General features: G+C 38.4%; 1 protein-coding gene across 1 annotated transcript; it reads right to left on the reverse strand.

Moving 5' to 3' along the window:
• Positions 1 to 10,635: 10,635 nt before the first annotated feature.
• Positions 10,636 to 23,331, reverse strand: LOC150012824 (histone H4-like). The gene is given in 3 exon segments (XM_090275188.1): positions 10,636 to 10,706; positions 10,709 to 10,955; positions 23,203 to 23,331. Coding segments are annotated over 3 exon segments (447 nt in total).
• Positions 23,332 to 23,923: the final 592 nt, after the last annotated feature.

Genomic DNA, 23,923 nt, shown 5'->3' on the forward strand with positions numbered 1-23,923 from the left:
CTATATCCATCTATATCTATTTGCCACTTTTTCTCTTTATAATGTAATGAAGGATATATCATTTTATTATCACTACATATATATATTTTTATCCTCACCCAAGGACATTTCATCTTCATTGCTTTCCATTTTTTTATTATCTCTTTAAAGATGTTATTTATTTATTTTTAGAGAGAGGGGAAGGGAGGGAGAAAGAGAAGAAGAGAAACGTCAATGTGTGGTTGCCTCTCATTTGTACCCAACTGGAGATCTGGCCCACAACTCAGGCATGTGCCTTGACTGGGAATAGAAGCTGCAATCCTTTGGTTCACTCACTCAATCCATTGAGCAACACCAACCAGGACTCGTCTTCATTGCTTTTTAGAGAGAGAGAGAGAGAAAGAAAGATATGAAGAGAGAGAGGGAAACATCAATGCGAGGAGAATCATCAATGGGTTGCCTCCAGTATGCAACCTGACTGGGATTCACATGTGCCCAGACATAGTTTTGAACCCACAACCTAGGTATGTGTCCTGACTAAGAATGGAACCCATAACTTTTTGGTTACAGGACAACACTTCAACCAACTGAGCCACAAAGGCCAGAGCTAAATATTTTTCTTTATTCAGCTTTTTTATGAGTATTATTATGTACATGTGGCCTTCTTTTTGCAAACTGCTAGAGGAAGTATAATAAAGCATTTAAAAGTATGCTGTATGAAGTCATTTGGGCCCAGCTACTTGTTACATATGTGACTTGGAACAAATCAACTGTATTACTGTTTTCTAATTCTTCAGCTTTGTTTTATATTTAATGGTCTTTTTTTTTCTTAAAAATTTCTTTAATTGAACACTTAGATTTTCTTTTCCTTGTTAATAATTAATTCATTTAATGATAGGGGATTCCTACTAATTTTTGCCTTTACTGGAACAATAGTTTTTGATGTGTAGTATTATCTCTATCTTATTTCTAAGAATTCAATGATTGTTCTAATTTCTTTTAGAGAAAAGGGTTATATGTGAGATTGATTCTTACACAAATAGTTGGGTATTTTTTAACTTTATAAATAAATGTTTTCTCGCATTAATTTCAGAGTTTAAATTCTGATTCCAAGATATCACTAAGGGTTTCTTTGTTACCTAATATGTTATTTATTTTTATAAATGTTCCACAGGCATTATAAAATAAGATACTTTCCAAATCTCCTTGAGATTTATAATGTTTAATAAAGTTTATTGGCTAAATTCGATTTATCACCCACATCCTCCATAGCTTTTCTTTATCATGTTTTATCCCTTGAAGTATTAGAATGGTATATGAAATCATCTGGCCACTATTATTATTGCCATGGTAGAAAAACAAGAAAATAATTAAACTTTAAAAGATTTTAAATCTTCGATTATATAAAGAAGTTGAGTATTACAAATTACAAACTATACAAGTCTGTACTTCCAAGAAAAGCATCAATCCATGAAATTATATTATGCATTTAGAAGATATTCTGTCTAAAACTTACAGACATTAATTGAAGAAATAATTGGATAATTTTTAAAAGTCTCATTATTTCTTTTCTTAAACGGACTGGCTCAAAGCTCTTCACCTAGCTTCTATAATGATCAAAAATACTTTTATTTTCTCTCTCAAATGAAGAGTAACATGCAAACATGGTACTAGAACTATGTCTACTTAAATTAAACTTGGAATTCTTTAAGGAGCCAATTACATATTTCAATAAGTTGCGTTTGAATTAGGGAGCCATCATTTTGAAAGTAATTTAGTGCTGTGTTTCTCAAATTATAATTCTCATTTCCCAGTGAGTCATGGTAATATACAAAGGTGTAGGTTAAGCCACAGTATAATCATGAAATATCTTCTGGAAGCATCAATTATGTTCAGAAATATAGTGAAAGTGAATGGAGGGGTGTAGGCAATAGAAGAAATTAAGTAGGTCATCTAACTAATAATATAAAATATTTTATATTAATTATATTTCTATTCGTGAAAACAAAATGAATGAAAATGTTCTGTATTTACACATAGTAAATATTTGAATACTAAAATAGGGTATGTGAAGTTTAAATATTTTTCCTGTCCTTAAATTCTCATTTTCTAGTCCTCCCCATTGCAATGGGTTTAATAATTCAATTATGCACTACTGCCTAAAGGTTTTCTGTAGCTCTCAGCGCAGGACTGTTTGGTGAAACCGGAATGAAGAAAGTAGGTATTACTCATATATACAAGACTTATTTGTATTGTATGTTTCTTTTGGATCAACTATGTAGGAAACATTCTTTTTAGTTCTAATTTTTTTTGTTATCTTTCCTAAAGTATCTAGGTGTTCATATCATCTAAAAATAAATAGATACCAGTTTTTTGCCCTAGTTTATCCCTCTGTATCCCTTTAAAAATTTTTCTTGTTTAACTTAGTCTTAACAGAACAATATTTACTAATGATTTTGGTTATTTTTTTAGTTTTTTTTCTAAATTTAATTAAAATGCTTTAAGAATTTCTTCACTGAGTATAATGACAAATAACTTTCATTATGTTAAGTATTTTAAAATTCTAGTCTATACTTAATGGGAACAAAATTTCATGGAATAATTTTGGTATGAACTTAGAATATATAATATGTCTTTGTTTAGCTGTTTTAAACTAGTTCTATTTTATGTGGCAGCATTTACCTCTCAACCTTTGACATAACTATTACACAATGCTATTATCACTGTGAACAAGTTGATCATTTTTTTCATTTTACTACCCCTTTGTTAATTTCTGTCATTTATAGTGAAAAGGTTGAGAGTTACAGTCTTGTTCTCATAATGTCATCTTTCCATAAATTAACATATATCTGTTTAAAATAAAAACTAAAAGAGAAAAATATTTTTCAGTGGTCTTTATAATTGGGATGTAAATATAGAGTAATTTTTTCTTATATATATTCTAGGATCTCACAAAGCTCACTAATATGCTGGACTTTTGATGAAAAATTTAGGTATAAATGTCAAATATTTGTTTATGTAAATAGAATTCATAGGACACACAAATATTTTCTTACCAAAGAAAATGTCTGGAGGGGGAAGATGGCGGAGGAATGAGGGGAGGCTGTGCTTTCAGGCTCCCAAAACCTGTCTGTAGCTTGGACTAATTGCAGACAGAACATCTCAGTGAGCAGATGGACACTGGCAGGTGTTGAGCCTTGGCACTGCTGGATTAGAGAAAAACCATCTGGGAACAACATGTTTAGTGAGGATAGTGGAGGAAAAAGGGATGAGATGGGATTCCTGACTGGGGTGGCTGCCCAAGCTGCAGCTAGAAGTACACAAAGGCTTTTTGGTGACCACAGGCTACCCCAGAGAGGAGTCAGGAGGAGAGCGGATCTCTGCCTGCTGGCAGAGACGGGACTTGACCAAGTGGAATTGGTGCTAAAGGACAGGAGACAGTGTACTGCTGTGCAAGTGAGAACATAATTCTCCTTTATATTTTTCTCTTGTGGACTGTGGAGAGGGGTGAAAAGTTTGTGGTGGTAGGACATTCTTGAGGAGTGCAAGCGCAGAGGTGTGCTCGTTCACTCCCCAACCCTCCCCTTGGGTCACGCAGGAGCGCATAGGGAAGTGCCCTCATTTACTGGCCCAGGTGCACGGGGCCGTAAGTACAGGTGCCCCTCGGACACACCCTAACAAACATAAGATCAGTGCCCCAAAAGGCATAGGGAGGGCCCACTGAACACGCAGAGGACCGTGCGCAGACACCCCTAGCCAGCTCCAGTGGGCACCGGGCCAGAACGAAGACCAATTGCTCAGGCTCCGCTTGTGCCCACCCAGATGAGTGCGGGAATGGCAGGCGGCTGTGGCACGGGAACAGCGGGTGGCAGCGACTCACAGACGTTCACTTCCACTGTGCACAAGTGTCCGGGGCTCCGCCCTAAGAGGTGAGAGACCAACGCCCGGAGCTCGGCTCAGTGGGACTAAGGCTAGCTCTCAGGCCGCCTTGCATGTGCACAGGCGCGCGAGCACGGAAGCACCTCAGCAGGCTTCAATAGGCACCACTGACTCACTTCCACTGTGCCCAAGTGTCTGGGGCCCCACCATGGGAGGCCAGAGACCAGCTCTGGGATCTCGGCTCAGCAGGACAGAGTCAAGTTCTTGGGCCACCCTGCGTGTGCAGGGGCATGTGCACAAAGTCACCTCAGCTGGTTCCAGTGGGCGCCAAGGGAGCATGCCCTGTGCCGGCCACCGTGGGTGCACACCGCTGCTGCAAGGAACAAGAACCTCTGACCCGCCACACTAGACCAGCTGGGGACGCAGAAAAAGAAGACAACACACGAAGGCTGAACTGAGTAAAAACATTCCTTTTGTTTTTCTTAAAAAAGGGAAAAAAGAAGAAAAGAGAGGAAGGGGAAAAAACAAACAAACTATATCTCTAATTCGTTTCACATAATCTCTCCTTCTCATCCTTCCTCTTTAATCGTTGTCTATTTGTTTAGCCTCCTTTTCACTCTAAATAAATAGAATATAATTACTACATAAATCCAATACTATACAATCCAACTTTCTTACTATATTCTGCATTTTTCCACCCTTTTATTCTATTTTTATTAACATACAATGTAAATATTACCTACTGTCTGGCCTAGTCTCAACTACTATTAATCTATCATCCCCTCTCTCAAATATCATATTTTTCCTCCCTAAAACAACTCTTATCTATTCTTCCTATAGTATAAAAGCTCTAATCTCTCTACATTTCTATTAATACTGGCTCTTTGGCTGACGATAGCGGGATAGAGGGTGGGGGATATTTTTGAGGGTGTGGGTCTCCTGCCTGGGTTGTGTGTTTATGTTTTTAACAGCATGTCCACAAAATAACTCAAGACAAAGTGGATAGAGTGACTCTCAATCAACTAGCCAGAAGAAAGTTCCTAACAAAGAGCATTTGAAATATAACCAGACAGCATAAACAAATGACATAAAGAGTACTCCAAGAACATCAAGCTCAGGAGATCAAAGAGGCTGCACCACTGAAACCCCCAGATCTCCCATAAAGAATCTCATACCACAAAGGTGGAAAGTCAAACAGACAAACCCAAAAAATAAAGACAAACAAGAAGACTCCAACATGGTAAGATGCAAAAATAACCTCTCAATGAAAAGAAAAGAGGAATCCCCAGAAAGAGAAATAGATGAAATAGACATAGCCCAAATGTCAGACACGGAATACAAAACAATGTGGTGAAGAAGCTCAATATACTCGAGAACCTTAAAAACAACTATGACAACCTCCAAGGAAGTTACCAGCAGCTCCAAGAAAATTACAGGGAACTTGCAGAGAACTACACCAGCATAAAAAAAAAGACATAGGAACTATTAACAAGAACCAGGAAGAAATGAAGAATTCAATCTCTGAACTGAAAAACACTGTAGAATCAGTCAAAAGCAGACTAAACAAAGCAGAGGATCAGATTAATGAGTTAGAAGATAATGTAGAGAAAAACTCCCAGACAATACAGCAAAATGAAAAAAGTTTGAAAAAGAATGAATAAGATGTAAGGGAATTACAGGATAGCATGATAAGAAATAATATCAGGATCATCGGAATAAGAAAGGGAGAAGAAAAAGAGCATAGAATTAAAAAACTGATAGGAGAAAGAGGGACATAAAATTTTCCCAACCTGATGAGAGAAAAAGTTATACAAGTTCAGGAAGCACAGAGAGTTCCAATGAAGAGGAACCCCCCAAAACCCACTCCAAGGCACATCATAATTAAAGTGGCAACATTCCAAGACAAAGAGAGAATCCTAAAAGCAGCAAGAGAAAAACAGCAAATAACATACAAGGGAGCTCCAATAAGGCTATCGACCAATTTTTCAACAGAAACACTACAAGCCAGAAGAGAATGGTCAAAAATATTTCAGGCAATGAAAAACAAAGGCCTAGAACCAAGAATACTCTACCCAGCAAGGCTCTCATTCAAAATGGAAGGTGAAATAGGGAGTTTCTCAAACAAAGGAAGACTAAAAGAATACATGTCCACCAAACCAGCATTGCAAGAGATGCTAAAGGAAATGTTTTAAGAAAAAGAAGAACAAAAAAGGAGAGGAACACATGTACAAGGGGAAATGAATAAATACATGTCACTAATAACCTTAAATGTAAATGAATTAAATGCTCCAATTAAAAGACATAGGTAATGGAATGGATAAGAAAACAGGACCCACATATTTGCTGTCTACAAGAAACACACCTCAAAACAAAAGATTTATATAGACTGAGTGTAAAGAGATATAAAAAAGTATTCCAAGCAAACGGACATGAAAAAAAAGCTTGGGCAGCATTACTTATATCAGACAAAACAAATTTCAAAGCAAGGGCAATAAAAAGAGACAAAGAAGGACATTTCATAATACTTAAGGGAACAATTCAGCAGGAAGATACAACATTGATAAACATATATGCACCCAACATATGAGCACCCAAATACATAAAGCAAATACTAGAAGACCACAAGAAGGACATTAGCAACAACATACTCATAGTAGGGGACTTTAACACTCCATTATCAACAATAAACAGATCATCGAAGCAAAGAAACACCAAGGGTATACTGACATTGAACAACACACTAAACCACATGGACTTAACTGATATATATAGAACTTTTCACCCCAAAGAAGCAAAATATACATTCTTTTCAAAGGCACATGGGACAATTTCAAAGATAGACCACATGATAGGACACAGAACAAGCCTCAGCAAATTCAAAAAAATTGAAATCATATCAAGCATCTTTTCAGACCACAATGCCTTGAAACTAAAAATCAGCCTCAGAGAAAAAAATCAAAGACATCCAAACTCATGGAGAATGAATAACATGCTATTAAATAATGAATGGGTTAACAATGACATCTAAGAGGGAATCAAGAAATTTCTAGAAACTAATGATAATGAGCACACAACAGCCCAAAACCTATTGGACACAGCAAAAGCAATTCTGAGAGGGAAGTTCATAGCAACAGGCATATCTGAAAAGGATAGAAGAATCTCAAATAAAAATCTAACCCTAAAGCTACAAGAACTAGAACAACAACAACAAACAAAGCCTAGGGCAAGAAGAAGGAGGGAAATCATCAAGATCAAAGTGGAATTAAAAGACATAGAGACTAAACAAACCATCTGAAAGATCAACAAAACTAGGATCTGGTTCTTTGAAAAAATAAACATAATCGACAAGCCTCTAGCCAGGCTCATCAAGAAGAAAAAAAGAGAAGACCCAAATAAACAAAATCAGAAGTGAAAGAGGAGAAATCACGACTGATACCACAGAAATACAAATGATAGTAAGAAATTACTACAAACAAGTGTATGGCAAGAAATTTGACAACCTAGAAGAAATGGACAAATTTCTAGAAACATATAACCTTCCAAAACTGAATCAAGAAGAAGTGAAAAGTCTCAACAGACCAATAACAAAGAAGGAAATTGAAACAGTAATCAAAAATTTCCCTGCACACAAAAGCCCTGGACTGGATGGCTTTGCAGGAAAATTTTACAAAACATTTAGGGAAAAATTACTCCTACCCTATTCAAACTGTTCCGAAAAATCCAAGAAGAGGGAAAAAACCGCAAACTCTTTCTATGAAGCCAGTATTACCCTAATCCCAAAACCAGGTCAAGACACAACAAAGAAAGAGAACTATAGGCCAATATCACTGATAAACATAGATGCTAAAATCCTCAATAAAATATTGGCAAACAGGATCCAGCAATACATCCAAAAGATCATACACCACGATCAAGTGGGATTCATCCCAGGGGTGCAAGGATGGTTTAATATTCACAAATCAATAAATATAATACATCACCTAAACAAAATGAAAGACAAAAAGCACATGATCATATCAATAGATGCAGAAAAAGCATTTGATAAAGTACAACACCCATTTATGATTAAAATACTCAGCAAAATGGGAATAGAGGGAGCATATCTCAACATAATTAAGGCTATATATAAGAAGCCTGAAGCCAACATCGTACTCAATGGGCAAAAATTGAAATCATTCCCCCTGAAATCAGGAACTAGACAAGGCTGTCCACTCTCTCCACTCCTATTCAACATAGTGTTGGAAGTTCTAGCCACAGCAATCAGACAAGAAAAAGAAATAAAAGGCATCCAAATTGGGAAAGAAGAAGTAAAACTATCATATGCAGATGACATGATAGTATACCTAGAAAACCCTATAAACTCCACTAAAAGACTACTTGATATAATAAGTGAATTTGGAAAAATACCAGGGTACGAAATAAATATACAGAAATCTAAAGCATTTCTGTACACCAACAATAAAATATCAGAGACAGAGATAAAAAAAGAAAATACCATTTACGATAGCAACATGTAAATAAAGTACCTAGGATTAAACTTAACCAAAGAGATAAAAGACCTGTACACTGAAAATTATGCAACATTGAAGAAAGAAATTAAGGAAGATACAAATAAATGGAAGCAAATACCATGTTCTTGGATGGGAAGAATCAACATCATCAAAATGGCCATACTACCCAAAGCAGTTTACAGATTCAATGCAATCCCTATTAAAATACCAATGACATATTTCACAGACCTAAAACAAATACTTCAAAAATTCATATGGAACCAAAAAAGACCCCGAATAACTAAAGCAATCTTGAGACAGAAGAACACAGCAGGAGGAATCACAACACCAGATATCAAACAATACTACAAAGCCACTGTGATCAAAACAGTCTGGTACTGGCATAAGGACAGACATATAGATCAGTGGAACAGAATAGAGAGTCCAGAAATAAACCCAGACCTCTATGGTCAACTAATATTTGATAAAGGAGGAAGGAACATAAAATGGAGTGAGAAGAGCCTCTTTAACAAATGGTGCTGGGAGAACTGGACAGGGACTTGCAAAAAAATGAAACTAGACCACCAACTTACACCACATACAAGAATAAACTCAAGATAGATCAAAGACTTAAATGTAAGTGGTGACACCATAAAAGTCCTAGAGGAAAACATAGGCAGGAAAATTTCAGATATCTCACGTAACAATATCTTCACGGATACATTTCCTAAGGCAAGAGAAATAAAGGAAAAAATAAACAATTGGGACTACATCAAACTAAAGAGTTTCTGCTCAGCAAAAGAAAACATCAGCAACATGAAAAGGGAACCAACCATATGGGAAAACATATTTGCCAATGACATCACAGACAGGGGACTGATCTCCAAAATATATAAAGAGCTTATACGACTCAACATCAAGAAAACAAACAACCCAATTAAAAAATGGGCAAAGGACCTGAACAATCACTTCTCCAAAGAGGACATACAGAAGGTCCATAGACACATGAAAAAATGCTCAACATCATTAGCCATCAGGGAGATGCAAATAAAAACCACAATGAGATACCACTTTACACCAGTCAGAATGGCCATCATCAGCAAATCAACAAGCAACACATACTGGTGAGGATGTGGAGAAATGGGAACCCTGCTGCAGTGTTGGTGGGAATGCAGACTGGTGCAGCCACTATGGAAAACAGTATGGAATTACCTCAAAAAACTGAAAATGGAACTGCCTTTTAAACCAGCGATTCCACTCTAGGATTATACCCGAAAAATCCTAAAACAATAATTCAAAAGAACTTATGCACCCCTATGTTCATTGCAGCACTATTTACAATAGCTAAGTGCTGGAAACAGCCTAAGTGCCCATCTGTAGATGAGTGGATCAAAAAACTGTGGTACATTTACACAATGGAATACTATGTAGCAGAAAGAAAGAAGGAACTCCTGCCATTTGTGACAACATGGATGGAACTAGAGAGCATTATGCTTAGTGAAATAAGCCAGGCAAAGAAAGAAAAATACCATATGATTTCACCTAATACAGGAAACTAAAGGACAACACAAACAAACAAACTAAATAGGACAAGGAGCAGAATAGCAGTCAATGGGGGCTAGGCGAGAGGGAGAGAAGGGGGATAAGTAAGGGAAGGATTTAGTCAAGGAACATGTATAGATGACTTATGGACATGGACAACGGGGAGGGATATGATTTTGGGAGAAGGGATGGGCTGGGTGGGGGAGAGAAATGGGGGGAAAATGGGACAACTGTAATTGAAAAACCAAAAAATAAAAAGAAAAGAAAAGAAAAGAAAAAAAGACAAAGTCTGTGTCTTCTAAGGCTGTGACAAAATTTTCTCCCAATTTTATATTACATTATATTACAATGGGTGTTAGCAATACATTAAAGAGCTACCTTAATTTCTTTAGCATTTTTAAAGGAAAACAATAGCAAACTTTAAGGTCATTTTTATAGTTTCCTTTTTGGATGCTTACTTTAACACCAATGATGCTATGCTCTCTGAGAGACACTGAGTAGCTATCTGTAATGACAGGGCCAATGAAACTAGTTTCTAAACTAGTTTTTTTCTTCTATTTATCTTTAGTTTCTGCTCATTATTCTCCAAAGAGATTCTTTCTCTCAAGACCATATGTGTGTGTGCGTGTGTCTGTATATGAGCGCATGCACATGTTTTAAGAGTAACTTTTTTTTTTCTTTTTTTTTCGCGGCCCTGAAAAAGGGCCTTTGGTGGGGACGAGGCGAGGGAGGCAGAAACGGGGACTCAGCCGCCGAAGCCGTAGAGGGTGCGGCCCTGGCGCTTGAGCGCATAGACCACGTCCAAGGCCGTGACCTCTTGCGCTTGATGTGCTCCGTGTAGGTGACGGCGTCCCAGATCAAGTTCTCCAGGAACACCTTGAGCACCCCGCGGGTCTCCTTGTAGATGAGGCCAGAGATGCGCTTGATGCCGCTGCGGCGGGCCAGGCGCCGGATGGAGGGCTTGGTGATGCCTTGGATGTTGTCGCTCAGCACCTTGTGGTGCCGCTTGGCACCACCCTTACTGAGTCCCTTCCCGCCTTTGCCGCGACCAGACGTGATGAAGGACTAGATGCTACGACCTTTGTTCAAGAGTAACTTTCTTTGGAGTCCAATTATTATTTAATGTTTAAACATGAATGAGCAAAAGAGTTAGGCTTTACAGACCTTAAATACTTTAAAGTGGCATTACCTCATGCTGAGGATATTCAGGGTTCACAGTGGTTTTGAGTGATCTACAATAAACTTTCAGTTCTTGCGGGCCTTCTGGTCTGAAGATGCTTCTTGCTGTAGGACATGCCTTCTGGGGTTAGACCTAAAAAGAAAGGTGAATGGGAGCAGCAGCTTTTTTGGCCAGAATTTATAACACATTGATTCTGGCCTCTTTCCACTGCTAAGTGATGGGACTGACCTGAGTAAGAAGCCCTAGGTTTGCCAGAAAGACAATTCATTCCTGAGGAAAAGATGCAAGAAGCACAATAGTTGATGAATTTTCATAAAAAGCAGCGTACTATGAAGCAAAACTAGAGAAAAATCTTGGCTAAGTAATTATCATGTGGAAAAGAACTATCCAGAAACCCAATGGAAACTGAAAACTCAAATTATGGGTGTACAGAATTGACCCTTTACAAAAGAAGTTGGGCTGAAATGGCTGCTTTTTTTTTTTTAAGTATATTTTATTGATTATATTGTTACAATAGTTCCAATTTTTTCCCCTTTGCTCCCCTCCGCCCAGCACCCCCCTTCCCCAACAATCCCCTCTCCAAGTCCATGCCCATGGGTCGTACATACAAGCTCTCCCACCACCCTTTCATATATTCTTCTTATTATTATTTAAAAATAATTAATTAATTAGTTAAATATTTTAACAATAAAAAATAACAATCCCTCCCTCTCAGACTTAAGACCCTTACTATCTTATAAAGGACAATGGACTAAGGTCTCGAGCTCCTCTAACTGCTTCAAGCTGGACATGGTCGTCGTCTTACCTACCCGTGGGTCAAGAAATCCCTAATAAGAGTGGGGGTGTGGAGGGGAGGGTGGCCTTCCCACATGGGGAAGGATCGTGCAGACTCCAGGTTGGTTGGCTGTCTCTGGACAACAGCATGCTTGGTTTAACAGGCTGGCATCCTTGTTGTATTCTGGGGGCAACAGGGTTAAAGGATATCATTCAATCCATAACCACTAGATGACAAAAGGCAGGTATTAATTTTTCAATGTCCCACATTAGGGAAAAGAAGGGCTTCTTTGGAGGAAGGTATGCCAGGTACATCTCACCTGTCCAAAACCCTTTTGCCCATTATACTTAGTTTGGACTGAGGGAAATATTTTAGGTTTCCCCCCTCTCAGGCCTCTGGGCTCTTTCTGTCCAAGCCATTAGGATAGAAAACAGAAACGAGTTTTAAAGTGAAGCCCACAGACCACCCCATTCTTCACCAACCCAGCCACTTAGTTCAGCCAAACCATTGAGTCTCAGGAGGCAGCAATGCAGACAGCATTAAGTGAGGCCCATATGTACAGACAATCACTCAGGTAATGAGATTGTAGGCTTATGCCCTTTGAAAACAGAAAATGCATGTTAATTTATGTATCATAACCCACATACATGTCTCTAAATCTGTAGGACTGTCTTATCGGAAGGAAAATTCTTGTCCTTCTAATATTCACTGAACTTGCATTTCCATTCTTTATATTTTCATTTTTTCCCCCCACTAAAAATTTTTTTGTTTGTTTTTCCATTACAGTTGTCTCAATTTTTTTTCCCCTCCTGCTTCGCTGCACCCTGTCCCTCCCTTCTCCCACATTCAGTCCCCACCCAGCTGTCCATGTCCATGGGTCATTTATACATGTTCTTTGACTAGACCCTTCCCCTTCTTACCACTTCTCTCCCTCCCATCTCCCCCTTTGTTACTGTTAGTTTATTCCTTGTTTACATACCTCTGGTTCAATTTCGCTCATTTGTTTGTGTTGTTCATCAGTTTCCTGCAACAGGTGATAGCATAAGGTAATTTTCTTTTGTTGCCTGGCTCATTTTGCCAAGCACAATTCTCTCCAGTTCCAATCATGTTGTTGCACATGGCAGAAGTTCCTTCTTTCTTTCAGTACTTATTCATTGTCATTTTCCCCCTTTGTACTCGTGTTCCTCTCTGTCTCTCTCTGTTTCTTCATCTTCTTAAAGCAGACCCTTTAGCATCTCTTGCAATGCTGGTTTGGTGGAGATGTATTCTTTTAGCCTTCTTTTGTCTTGGAAACTCCTTATTTCACCTTCCATTTTGAATGAGAGCCTTGCTGGGTAGAGTAGTCTTGGTTGTAGGCCTTTGTTTTTCATTGCTTGGAATATTTTTTGCCATTCTCTTCTGGCTTGTAGTGTTTCTGTTGAGAAATCTGATGATAGCCTTGTTGGAGCTCCCTTGTATGTTATTAGTTGTTTCTCTCTTGCTGCTTTTAGGATTCTCTCTTTGTCTTTGAATGTTGGCATTTTAATTATGATGTGTCTTGAAGTGGGCCTGTTGGGGTTCACCTTCATTGGGACCCTCTGTGCTTCCTGGATTTGCATGATACTTTCTCTCCTCATGTGAGGGAAGTTTTCTGTCATTAGTTTTTCAAAGAGGTTTTCTATCTCTTGCTCTTCTTCTTCTCCTTCTGGAATTCCTATGATACGGATATTATTACGTTTCATGTTGTCCTGCAGCTGTCTTAGAGCCTCTTCAGTCTTGTTCAGTCTTTTTTCATTTTGTTGCACTGTCTGTGAGTTTTTGTCTACATTGTCCTCCAGCTTGCTGACCCGATTTTCTGCTTCCTCTAGCCTGTTTTTAATTCCTTCTACTGTGTTCTTCAATTCTGAGATCATATTCTTCATTTCCTCCTGGCTCTTATTGATAGCTTCCATGTCCTTTTTGATGCTGGTATAATTCTCAGTAAGTTCCTTATAGTTCTTCTGGAGTTCACTGTAGTTTTTCTGGAGTTCTTTGTAGTTTCCGCTGAGCTCATTGAGCTTCTCCATAATCCGTGCTTTCAATTCCATATCTGATAGTTGGCTCCCCTCTATTTCATTTAGCACTCTTTCTGGGGACTCTACCTTTCCTTTCGATGAGGGGTTGTTTCTCTGTCTCCCCATTTTTGTGACTCCTATTGTTTGTTGGTGCTTCTTAGAATGATCTGCACTTCCTGAGTCTGTCCCTGGTGGCATCAGATCCTGTACCAGTCTGGGCCTAGGCAGCCTGTTGGAGGCTTCCAGGGATCCACTGCCTTTGTCTGGCTTCATTAGTTGTTAATCTATTCAATCTCTGATTAGCCGTCAGGCTTAAGGACCGTGGGTGTGGCAGCTTAATTCCTGTAGGCAGGGCCTTTGCTTCCCCTCAGGCTGATGCCACTTGGCCGGGAATGGTCTGCCTGCAGCACTGGGGATGAGTCAGCACTGGGACCCGGCCGGCTGCTTCCCCAGCTCTCCCCTCAAAGCCACCACACCAAACTCTCCCCAAGCGTCTCCAGTCCTCTCTGCCTTTCCTCCGCTTGTGCTCAGGGTAAGTGGGGGCAGAATACTTTCATATGTGATCCGCTTAAGAGCTCTTTTTCTCCAGCTGTTTCTCTCCGGCTAGCAAGAAACCCTGTGGCTTTTCGCTTTTCTCAGCTGGATACTATTTTACTTTCCACTCTGTTGCTGTAGGCTGGGAAGCTCAGCTGGGGGTTTAGACCCTTCCTTTCTCAGGGGGAACCCCCCGGCTGCTGAGCTGTTTCTCAGTCCCTTTAGCTGCCACCCACGTGAGCCCAGCCAGCACCTTCCGCGTCTCCGCACTCCCTACCGATCACGTTGTGATGTAGCGGCCTCTTCTGTCTCTCTGTGGTTGTAAGACTTCTCTCCAGCTGGTGTTCGGTTGGTTATTCCAGATGATTTCTCCAAAATTACATTGCAAATCCAGACTAGTTCTAGGAGGAAGTTAGTGTAGCTTCCACTTACTCCTCCGCCATCTTGTTTCCCCCGAGGGTAGAACTCTTAACATGGGACAAGAACTTGATGATCTCGAAATGGCTGCTTTTGTTTTGCGGAACAACATTCACTTCACATAATTAATGCACTTAGAGAATCAAACTGAGACTTCTGGCAAGCCCATTGACTGACTCCATACAATAAACATTCAATGAGTATGATGCCTACAAGGATTATTCAACTTGATGTTTAAAAAAATTAATTCTCTCCACATTGAAAAAAAAACTATTATGTGAAGAAGGTATAATTACTCTGGGTAGATAAGTTCAAGATTCAATATAATGACTTTAATTCTTAAAGTCTATATAGCTGAGTAAAATGGAAAGAATTTGTTCATAGCAAATACTCATGAGGGCCCCTCCCCTTTCTTCACCACATGTTTGCTGGATCACTAGTTAGAACACCTGGTTTCAAGTCTGTTATCCTATGTGTTGTTTGTGTAACTTTTAGCAGGTTGCTTCTCTTTCACCCCAGTTTATTTATATCTAAAAGAACAACATTCAAATAGCACAGAGGTTAAAAAATAAAAAGGTATTAGATGCAAATTAAAACCACAATGATGTATCACCTTGTGTCTGTCAGAATGACTACCATCAGTAAACCAAAAAACAATTGTTGGCAACAATGTAGATAAAAAGAAACCTTAGTGCACTGTTGGTGGGAATGAAGTTTGGAGCAGCCACTGTGGAAAACACTGTGAAATATCCCCAAAAACTTAAAAATAGAACTCCCTTCTGACCCAGTGATTCCATTCCGCTTCTGAGAATATATCCTAAGAATCTCGAAACATCAATAAAAAAATATTTTCACCCCCATGTTCATAGCAGCTCTATTTACAATAGCCAAGTGCTTGAAACAGCCTAAGTGCCCATCAGTAATTGAGTAGATAAAAAAGCTGTGGTACATTTACACAACTGAATACTAAGCAGCAGTAAAAAAGAAGAAACCCTTACCTTTTGCGACAGCATGGATGGAACTGGAGAATATTATGCAAAGCGCAATAATCCAATCAGTGACAGACAAATACCACATGATCTAACTTATATGTGAAATCTAACAAACATAATAATCAAATGAACAAAATATAAATAGAAGCATAAATACAAAGAACAGATTTACTCCTGTAAGAGGGAATTAATCAAAGAATATTTATGCATGATCCATAGATAAGAACCACAATATAGGGGTTGATTTAGGGAGGGTAGAGAGTGGGGCTAGGTGGAGGTGGAAAAAGAGAGAAAAAGCAAAAACAATTGTAATTGTATAAACAATTTTTTAAAAGAAAGAAAAGCAGATTGAAGCCTAAATGCAAATAAATAAATAAATAAATAAATAAATAAATAAATGTATTTGACAGGAATGGGTCTATTCACTCTTTTTATGCTCACGGAAAAAAACATTGTTTAAATATAATATCTTATACTTAGTACAGATGAGCCTTCCCATATCTTCATACTTCCACAGCCTCTATAAATAGATTGGAGTTTAAAAGAAAGATTGACCCATTAGCAGATCTTCATTATAGGTATAGGTTCATGTCACATCCCACAATTAGGGAAACAAACAAACAAAAACAGACCTTTAAACTGGAGACCAACCAAAGAACAGAGTCACTGTTTAGTTCAAGTCTTAAATCTTAAGAATTGTCATAGCTATTGATTTCCTAACAAAAACATCTTTATCCTCAATTTTTATAATGCTGATACTGAGACTATGTCAGGACCTTCTTGAATGTGATAATTGTGTGAGAATATTGCTCTTTTTTCTACCATGAATAGACTAAATTTGATAATCTGGTAATTTTTATGATTTTACAAAAGTACATGTATTTTTATTTAAAGAACAAATTTTTCTGAAATATGGCTCCATTGCAGACTGTTTTTTTGGATAAATTGTTATAGTAGAATAAGTAGCAGAGGGGAAATAAAGAACTTAATAGAGTAGGCTAGAAGCAGAGGGAAACATGTCTCACCCCCTAACCCAGCAGTCCTGGCCTGGTCTGGTAATATTGCCAGGTGTTCCATCATCACAAGAAACATTGTGTTATCATAGGAGGAGGAAAGTCCTTGAATTTCTATGCATCCTTTCCACTATCTGGGAACAAAGCCTTTAACACTATGCTTTTATCTTAAGTCCAGAAAGGCAGGAAATGGTTCACAAAGAAAAACGCCATAAAACAACTTTGGTTAATTACCTAGTCTGGTTACTACCTGCTTTGTGAGAGAGACCCTAATGCTTGCAGAAAGAGCCCATAAATAACTTAGGGTAACTGCCCCAATTTTAATTAACTTCCTCCTGTCACATATCTGTTTTACAACAGGATGAACAAATGGAGTCTGAAACAAGGTAAGGATTCAGGCTAACAGACCATTACACATACCTAACTTTGGGTAGTCATATCCCCTGAGAAAAGCTGGCTCCACCTTTATGTGTCAATCAGTATGTAACTTCTTCACCCTATCCAGCCAACTGTATAAGTCCTCAGAACAAAGGACTTGTTCTCTCGGCTCTTGGTTCTCTGGCCACTGGGCTACAGGCCACACTAGGGCAAGCTTGCCACCTTGGCCTTTGGCCACCCTTTCTTCTACTCTCCTATTCACTAATAAACTTTGCATGCACACTAATAGGCTCACTGACCTATAATTCTTTACTGGGTCGGTAAAAGATCCATTATTTCTCTAGTAACAAAATGATTTATTTTCTCTAAATGTTTTCGTCTCTATATTTTCTTTCTATAGGAACAAAAAGATGAAGTGATATCTAGCTATTATGGTTGGACTAGTAAGATCTGGAAGATCATTTTCTGTTCAGAAAGACTAGGATCAATGCCCCTTAGGTCATAGGAAAATAGGATGATCCAGGTTTTCCACCCCTGGTTTCCAGTTAATTTATCTTATTGCTAATAGACAAAGGGTAAAGTAGACAAAGTTTTATTGTTATAATTTGGAATATTTTGATTTCATAAATTATATTATTTTATAGAATCAACACTTATAATAGGAACCTGTTCTTCAAAGTTTAAACACAAGCAAGTTATAGCTGTAGGTCGAGGCTAAAATACTTTAGAACAATGTACTCTATACTTATAAATGATATACTATGATCTCCTCATAAAAACTAAAGCTATTGTACCATACTCCCCCCTTTAATTATTTTAAACAAATGCTAGGCAAAATTACTACTTGCAACAGGATGGAACACCACCTCTTCCTCAAGTCTCTAAGTTAAATTAAATATTATGTTCATGAAAGCTTATTTTAATCATTAAATGCATGTTCATATGAAAAATGCTTTGTGATACATAAATATGTCCTTGTTGACTATTGGAGTAAAATATTTACACTTTTGTTTGCTTTTGGATGTTAAAAAGAATGGTAATCTCTGACACAGCGTGGGACAAATGAGGAGTTCTTGTGACTGTGTCCTTTGGGAGTTAAAGGACAAACTTGTTTTTACAGAGTTTTAGCCTGGGAAACGCAATCTGAAGAGAAAGAGTTAGAGGAATCTGTTTTGAAGTGGAGAAGAAAAACTCAGTGCATCAAGGTATGGATGGATTTAATTCTTTCATGCATCCTGAGAAATCACAGAAGTGAGGATGCAAAGCAAGAATGGCTGGAATTGAATGGAGCTGTTCTCATGGCAGCTAGAAAATGTGGAAGAGTGAATTCTAGAAGAAAAAGAAACAACAGTGATGTGTTGCCTGTGCCTTTCATCCTTAATATTTGAATTGTGAGTGGGATATCCCTAACAGAAATGATTTCTTCTCAGTTGCTATAGAAACAAAATAGTTTGGACCACAAGGGTTGGGGAGTGTCTGGCTTTCACAGTTCTTACCCATGTTGAATCTAAGGGAAAAGGGCCCATGAACCTCTCCAATGAAGATAAGGAGAAAGATTTCTGGTGCGGGTCAAGTAGGAGGAAAAAGAAATCATTACACAAAGTCAGATTTAAAATTCAGTTTTAGGATGGAAGAAAAGCTATTTTCTGGCTGGAATCTGGCTGAAGTAAGATTATTTTCAAAATCAAGTTTCTGGCTTCCTTCCCATAGCCCAGCCCATACCACAATGATCCAAAGTTCAGGCTTCTTTGGGGAAGCTTCACAGGGAGTTTAAAATAATCCAGGTGGAGGTGAGGTGAGCCAGAGATGAGTGAATTTTAAAGGCTTGCTGGGATCAGCACTAGATGTATATTTGGGTGTGTACATTCCAGAGCCACAGGGACCTTACTCAAATGATACACGCTGGTGGGATTTAATGTTGTCTTTTGCTCTTGGCCACCTTAGTCTCAGATTTGAGGGTTACAGAAATTTAAGCTATTGCAATTTTAATACATTCTTCGGAGTCTGACACTTGCACTCAAGTTGTCAGAACCACAAGCCTAAAAGCTTTTTGATGTGAACTTGTCAGTGACTGTGCCTTTTGAATGTTTGGGAGAGCAGACCGATGATCTAAATTATATAGTTACATGGAAGGCTGCTCAACACCTTTTCTAAGTTGTCACTAGAATAGGGGGTCAGATCCTATGTGAATTTGGAGGTCTCTCCAGGTTTCAGCCTGTGAGATGGGAATGTGGAGGAGTCATGTTGAAGTGATATTGTGCAGGATAAACCAACAAACAGAAAAAAGAGTAGGCTGAAACTGTGCCTGGTATACAGTCAGCCTCATCAAATTTTCGATATAGGCAATGCTTAGATTTGGCCTCTCCAACCTCTCCCTAACAGTAAGACTTTTCTTGAATTGCACAGTTCTTTATTACTCTTCTGCTCCTTAGCCAGTATATGGTTGTGCTATTATCTAACTGAAAATGAATAGGGTATTAAATAATAGTCTAAGCTGCAAGCCTTTTTAGAGATGTCAGTCAGGCATGCTTGGAGAGTCTTCTCAGAAGATTTCCACACTAAAATAAGTGAGTTTTAAAAGTTCAATGGATGCATGGACAGATGGGCTGGACTTGATTCTTCTTGCCCACCTACCTACTCTTGATGGCTGCCTGAACTTGTGACTGATGAACTGGAATCGTGGCTCAGATGTTATTATTTATCCCTGTCAATCAAAACTTCCCCTAATTTCCTCAGTGATCCCTTTCAATGTAAATGTATAGTCTGGCTGTGTGCATTTTCTGTTATGCTAACAAAAAACAATCTTGAGGAACAGAAGAACTAACTTGGGTATATGTTGGTCATAAAAATAATAGCTTTGGGATCAATTTTAAAAAAATAATAGTTCTACATATTGATGTAAAAAATTGATATACAGAAACATTTTTCTGAAAGTTTATATTGAGATTGGAACCTTCTGAAAAAACTTTAGAAGGGAAAAGTGGTCACATAATCTCAGATCTCCTTGAAGTCGTCAGGCTTTCTGCTTAGATGTGAGTATCCACAGGACTGTTGAGTCCCTGATTTCTAAAGGCTGCAGCTAGCATCTCAACTCCCCCCCCCCAAAGGAGCCAGGAACTTGAGGCATCTGCCTTGATATGTGCATAACGGTAGATGACATGCAGATATTCAGAGTGATCATGTACTTACTCACAGTTCACACTGAAAGGCTTTGAAAGTGAAAGTGAGTGATATTTGTAATTGAACAGAGACAGCAGGAGTAAATCAAGACTGTCCCAGACAAACTGAGATGTATAACCTCCCTGGTGTTGCACTCTGTCCGGCTGGGTAACTGGAGTTTTTAGTATTTCTGGGGTCTATTGACTTCAGCAAAGGACTGGTTAGATTGCCCCAAAGATTGCTCCCTAGAAAATGGCCTATGCCACTACGTACAGGGTCTGGCAGAATCACTGACTTCTCTGCTGTAATATCTCCTCATCCTACTTGTGCTGAAATAGGCCAGAATGATTTATGCATACATAAAAAAAGGAAAGTGATGTGAGTAATGAGTAGATATGGACCCTGACCTCAAGTCTTTCAGAATTAATAGATTTTATCAGAAGTCTTCTAATATTCATCTGGGAAGCAACTCATAATTTCATGTCTTTCCAGCAGCTCCTATCAAATATTGGTTGGCCAAAAAGTCCGTTTAGTTTTTTCCATAAAATAAAAGACATTTTTCATTTTCACCAATAACTTTATTGATTTGGATATTTTGAGTATGTTGGCTATTTCCTGCTGTTGGCTTCTAGCAGGTAAAGTCCAGGGGTGCTGCTGAACATCTTCCAATGCATAAGACAGCACCACAGCAAAGAATTATTTGGTCAAAATATCAATAGTACCAAGAAACTACAAACTACTTTTGACACATTCAGTCAGTCATAGTACCCTCTTCATACATTGCATAAAAATTTTTTTTTGCATTTCAGTTGTGTTTTTACCTTTCTTAAAATAATAAAGCACAATGCTGAAAATGTTGCATATTTTCTTCCATTTTCAATGTTAAAATACCTGCACAAAAATTCACCAATTGTGATGTTTTTTTTTTAATGCACACTGATATGACAGCTGTTACAATACAATCTAACAAAATTGTTTTGAATGAAGTTAAAGACAACTAAGCACTACTAGAGCCATCGTACAGAAACAACTAAACAAACGTTTTGGCCAACCCAATACCTAGGACAAGAATTAGGAAATTTGCTATTGGCAAATTTATATAGCAGTTGATGCTAGCATGTGGATAGCCACATTCTAACTTCACAATTTGGGACAGGTGTCCTAAGGATTTCAAGCATGACCTTTGGCATCAGACTGCCTGGGTGCTACTTCCAATTCGATCACTTACCACCTGTAAGGGCAAGGCACTTAATTTCCCTGTGCCTCAGTTCTCTCTACTGTAAAATGACAATAATACTCCATAGGCTTGTTTAAAGGATTATATATTCATAACAGTGCCTGAAAATGAATGCTAGCTGTTATCAGTAAAGGCTTCCAATGGTGCCTATGCCCTCAGATCATTACAAAGGACAGAGCTGGAACAGTAGCAGCCCATTAGATAGACTTCCCTCCTCTCTGAATACCTGTGTGTTATCATCTCCCAGTGCAATTTATCTTAACCATTTTTTTCTGTACCATTACCAGAGGCTTGGTAAGGCATCCAGTCCCAACTTGGATTTGGGGTTAGGAGACATATAACCCTAGCAAGATTTATTAGGGGTTTGCTAAAAATCCCTTGTCTTCACTTGGCCTAATTTTGGTTCATTTGGAATCAGGAATGGAACAAGAGGTCTATAAACCATTCGTAGAGTTATTCTATTGTCTTTTAATTCTCTATTCAAAATAGTGAATACCACCACAGTAGATTTAGCCCACTGTATGTGTGGCATATTCTTTCTAAAGTGCCAGCAGGTTTTTCTCTCCATATTTATGGTGGAACACCCACAGATAAACTTGACTACTATAAGGATAATTCTAAGTAAACTGCTTTTTGGCTCCTTTTATTATCCCTGAGGATAGTAATAAGTTGAGTTCAATAAGCAGCTCTGTTTTTATGGTGCTAGCATTAAAAAATAAGCTGGCAGGATTTTTTGAACTAAGATTCTCAGAGGAACTTTTCAAACATATATTCCATTTGTTACAACAATGGAAAGCTTATCTTTCTGAGAACATGTATATACAAATCTTGGTGCGGTATTCTTGAGAACAAAACCTGTCACAATTGTTTGCTTCCCTTAAAAAGGGAAAAGAACTTTAAATTAATGATGATGGTTTTAAGGTCTTTCAAGCTTATAACATGGACTTAAACTAAGATTTTAATGAAACTTTGCCAATCAGAATAACAGTGGATATGTAAAAGATGAAAGCAATTAAAAGTTTTGGGTTTTTTTTCCTTCTCTTTCCACATAATATTTTTGCACCAGGGATTAGCAGAAGTGGCCGCATTAATAAACGCTCAAGTGAAATGTTTTTTAGCTTCAACCCAGCTGTCTTCCACCAGTGTGCTCTGACCTCAAAATTGGGGTCTCAGTAGATCTAGGTTAGTCTAGGGGCTGCCTTGAGGGTGTGAAGTCCTGGGAAGGGTCAGCAACAGATGAGTATGTGTGTCATCTGGGAAGTCTATCACTTAACTGCACTGGGCACCATGATGCCACTGTGGCTTTTCCCTACTTTTCTCCTGAAGAGAAGATGGGGCTGCTAATCAGCCCCAAATTCCTGGGGAGTTAGTCTTAGCTGTGCCATTGAGTTCCTTTATTTGACACTCTTGTCTTCAAATCTAGAGGTTTCCTCACTTCCTCACCCTTAGTCTTTAGTTTTGGCTTCTCATTAACATTCCTGTTCCCCTCTCCTTCTTCTCCAGTGTTGTAGAGCCCTGGAACTATAATACTTTTCCCCTCCCTCCTAGCCCTCCAGGGGTTGGGCTTCTGTTCTAATCAATGAGAGGGGCTCACGCGATGATTGGAAGGTGGTGAGTAGCTACATGGTCTTCGGCCAACAGCAACTGTGGGGGTGGGTAAGAGTTTTGGGGTGTCCACTTGTGATTCAGTGATAGTGGTTTCCTGGGCATCTTGTACGTTCATTCAGCTAGCTGAAAGCTGGCAGAGACTGTCCTGACCTTTACTCTCCCATTTTCGTCACCTCCTCCAATTATTCTGATACTTGGTATTAAATTACTTTCTCTGTAAAATAGTTAGAGTGGTTTCTACATTCCAAACCAAACTATAGTGGATAAAGTAGCCAAGTTTTAGATATCCTATGCCTGACTAAATAGGAAACCCCGTCGGGTACTATCTTTAGCAATTATCCCCACATGCTACGATTTATGGTGACGAGAGACCACCTCTCAGTCTCCAGCCTTGGGACCAGGATGCCTCCAGGCAAGCATGTCCTGCCTCTTCTCTACATGGACTGAAGGAGACTATTTCTTTTACTTTTTCTTACTAGCATCCTCTGAGGAGTATTATTTTTTTCTCACTTAAGAGAAAAAAGAAACTGAAGATCAAAATGTTTTAATAGCAGAAATTCTGCTGATTTGAACCAGGTTCTCTGTATTATTTTAATCATACCTCTGAATTCTCATCTAGAAAAGACTTCCTAAGAATCTCTAAAATCTAATTCTAATCCCCTATTTGTTTTTGGTATGTGACTCTAGTTATTTATTATTGTCAGATT

The sequence above is a fragment of the Furipterus horrens genome, unplaced genomic scaffold (assembly GCF_987537825.1).
Source record: "Furipterus horrens unplaced genomic scaffold, mFurHor1.1.pri manual_scaffold_4, whole genome shotgun sequence".
NCBI lineage: Eukaryota > Metazoa > Chordata > Mammalia > Chiroptera > Furipteridae > Furipterus > Furipterus horrens.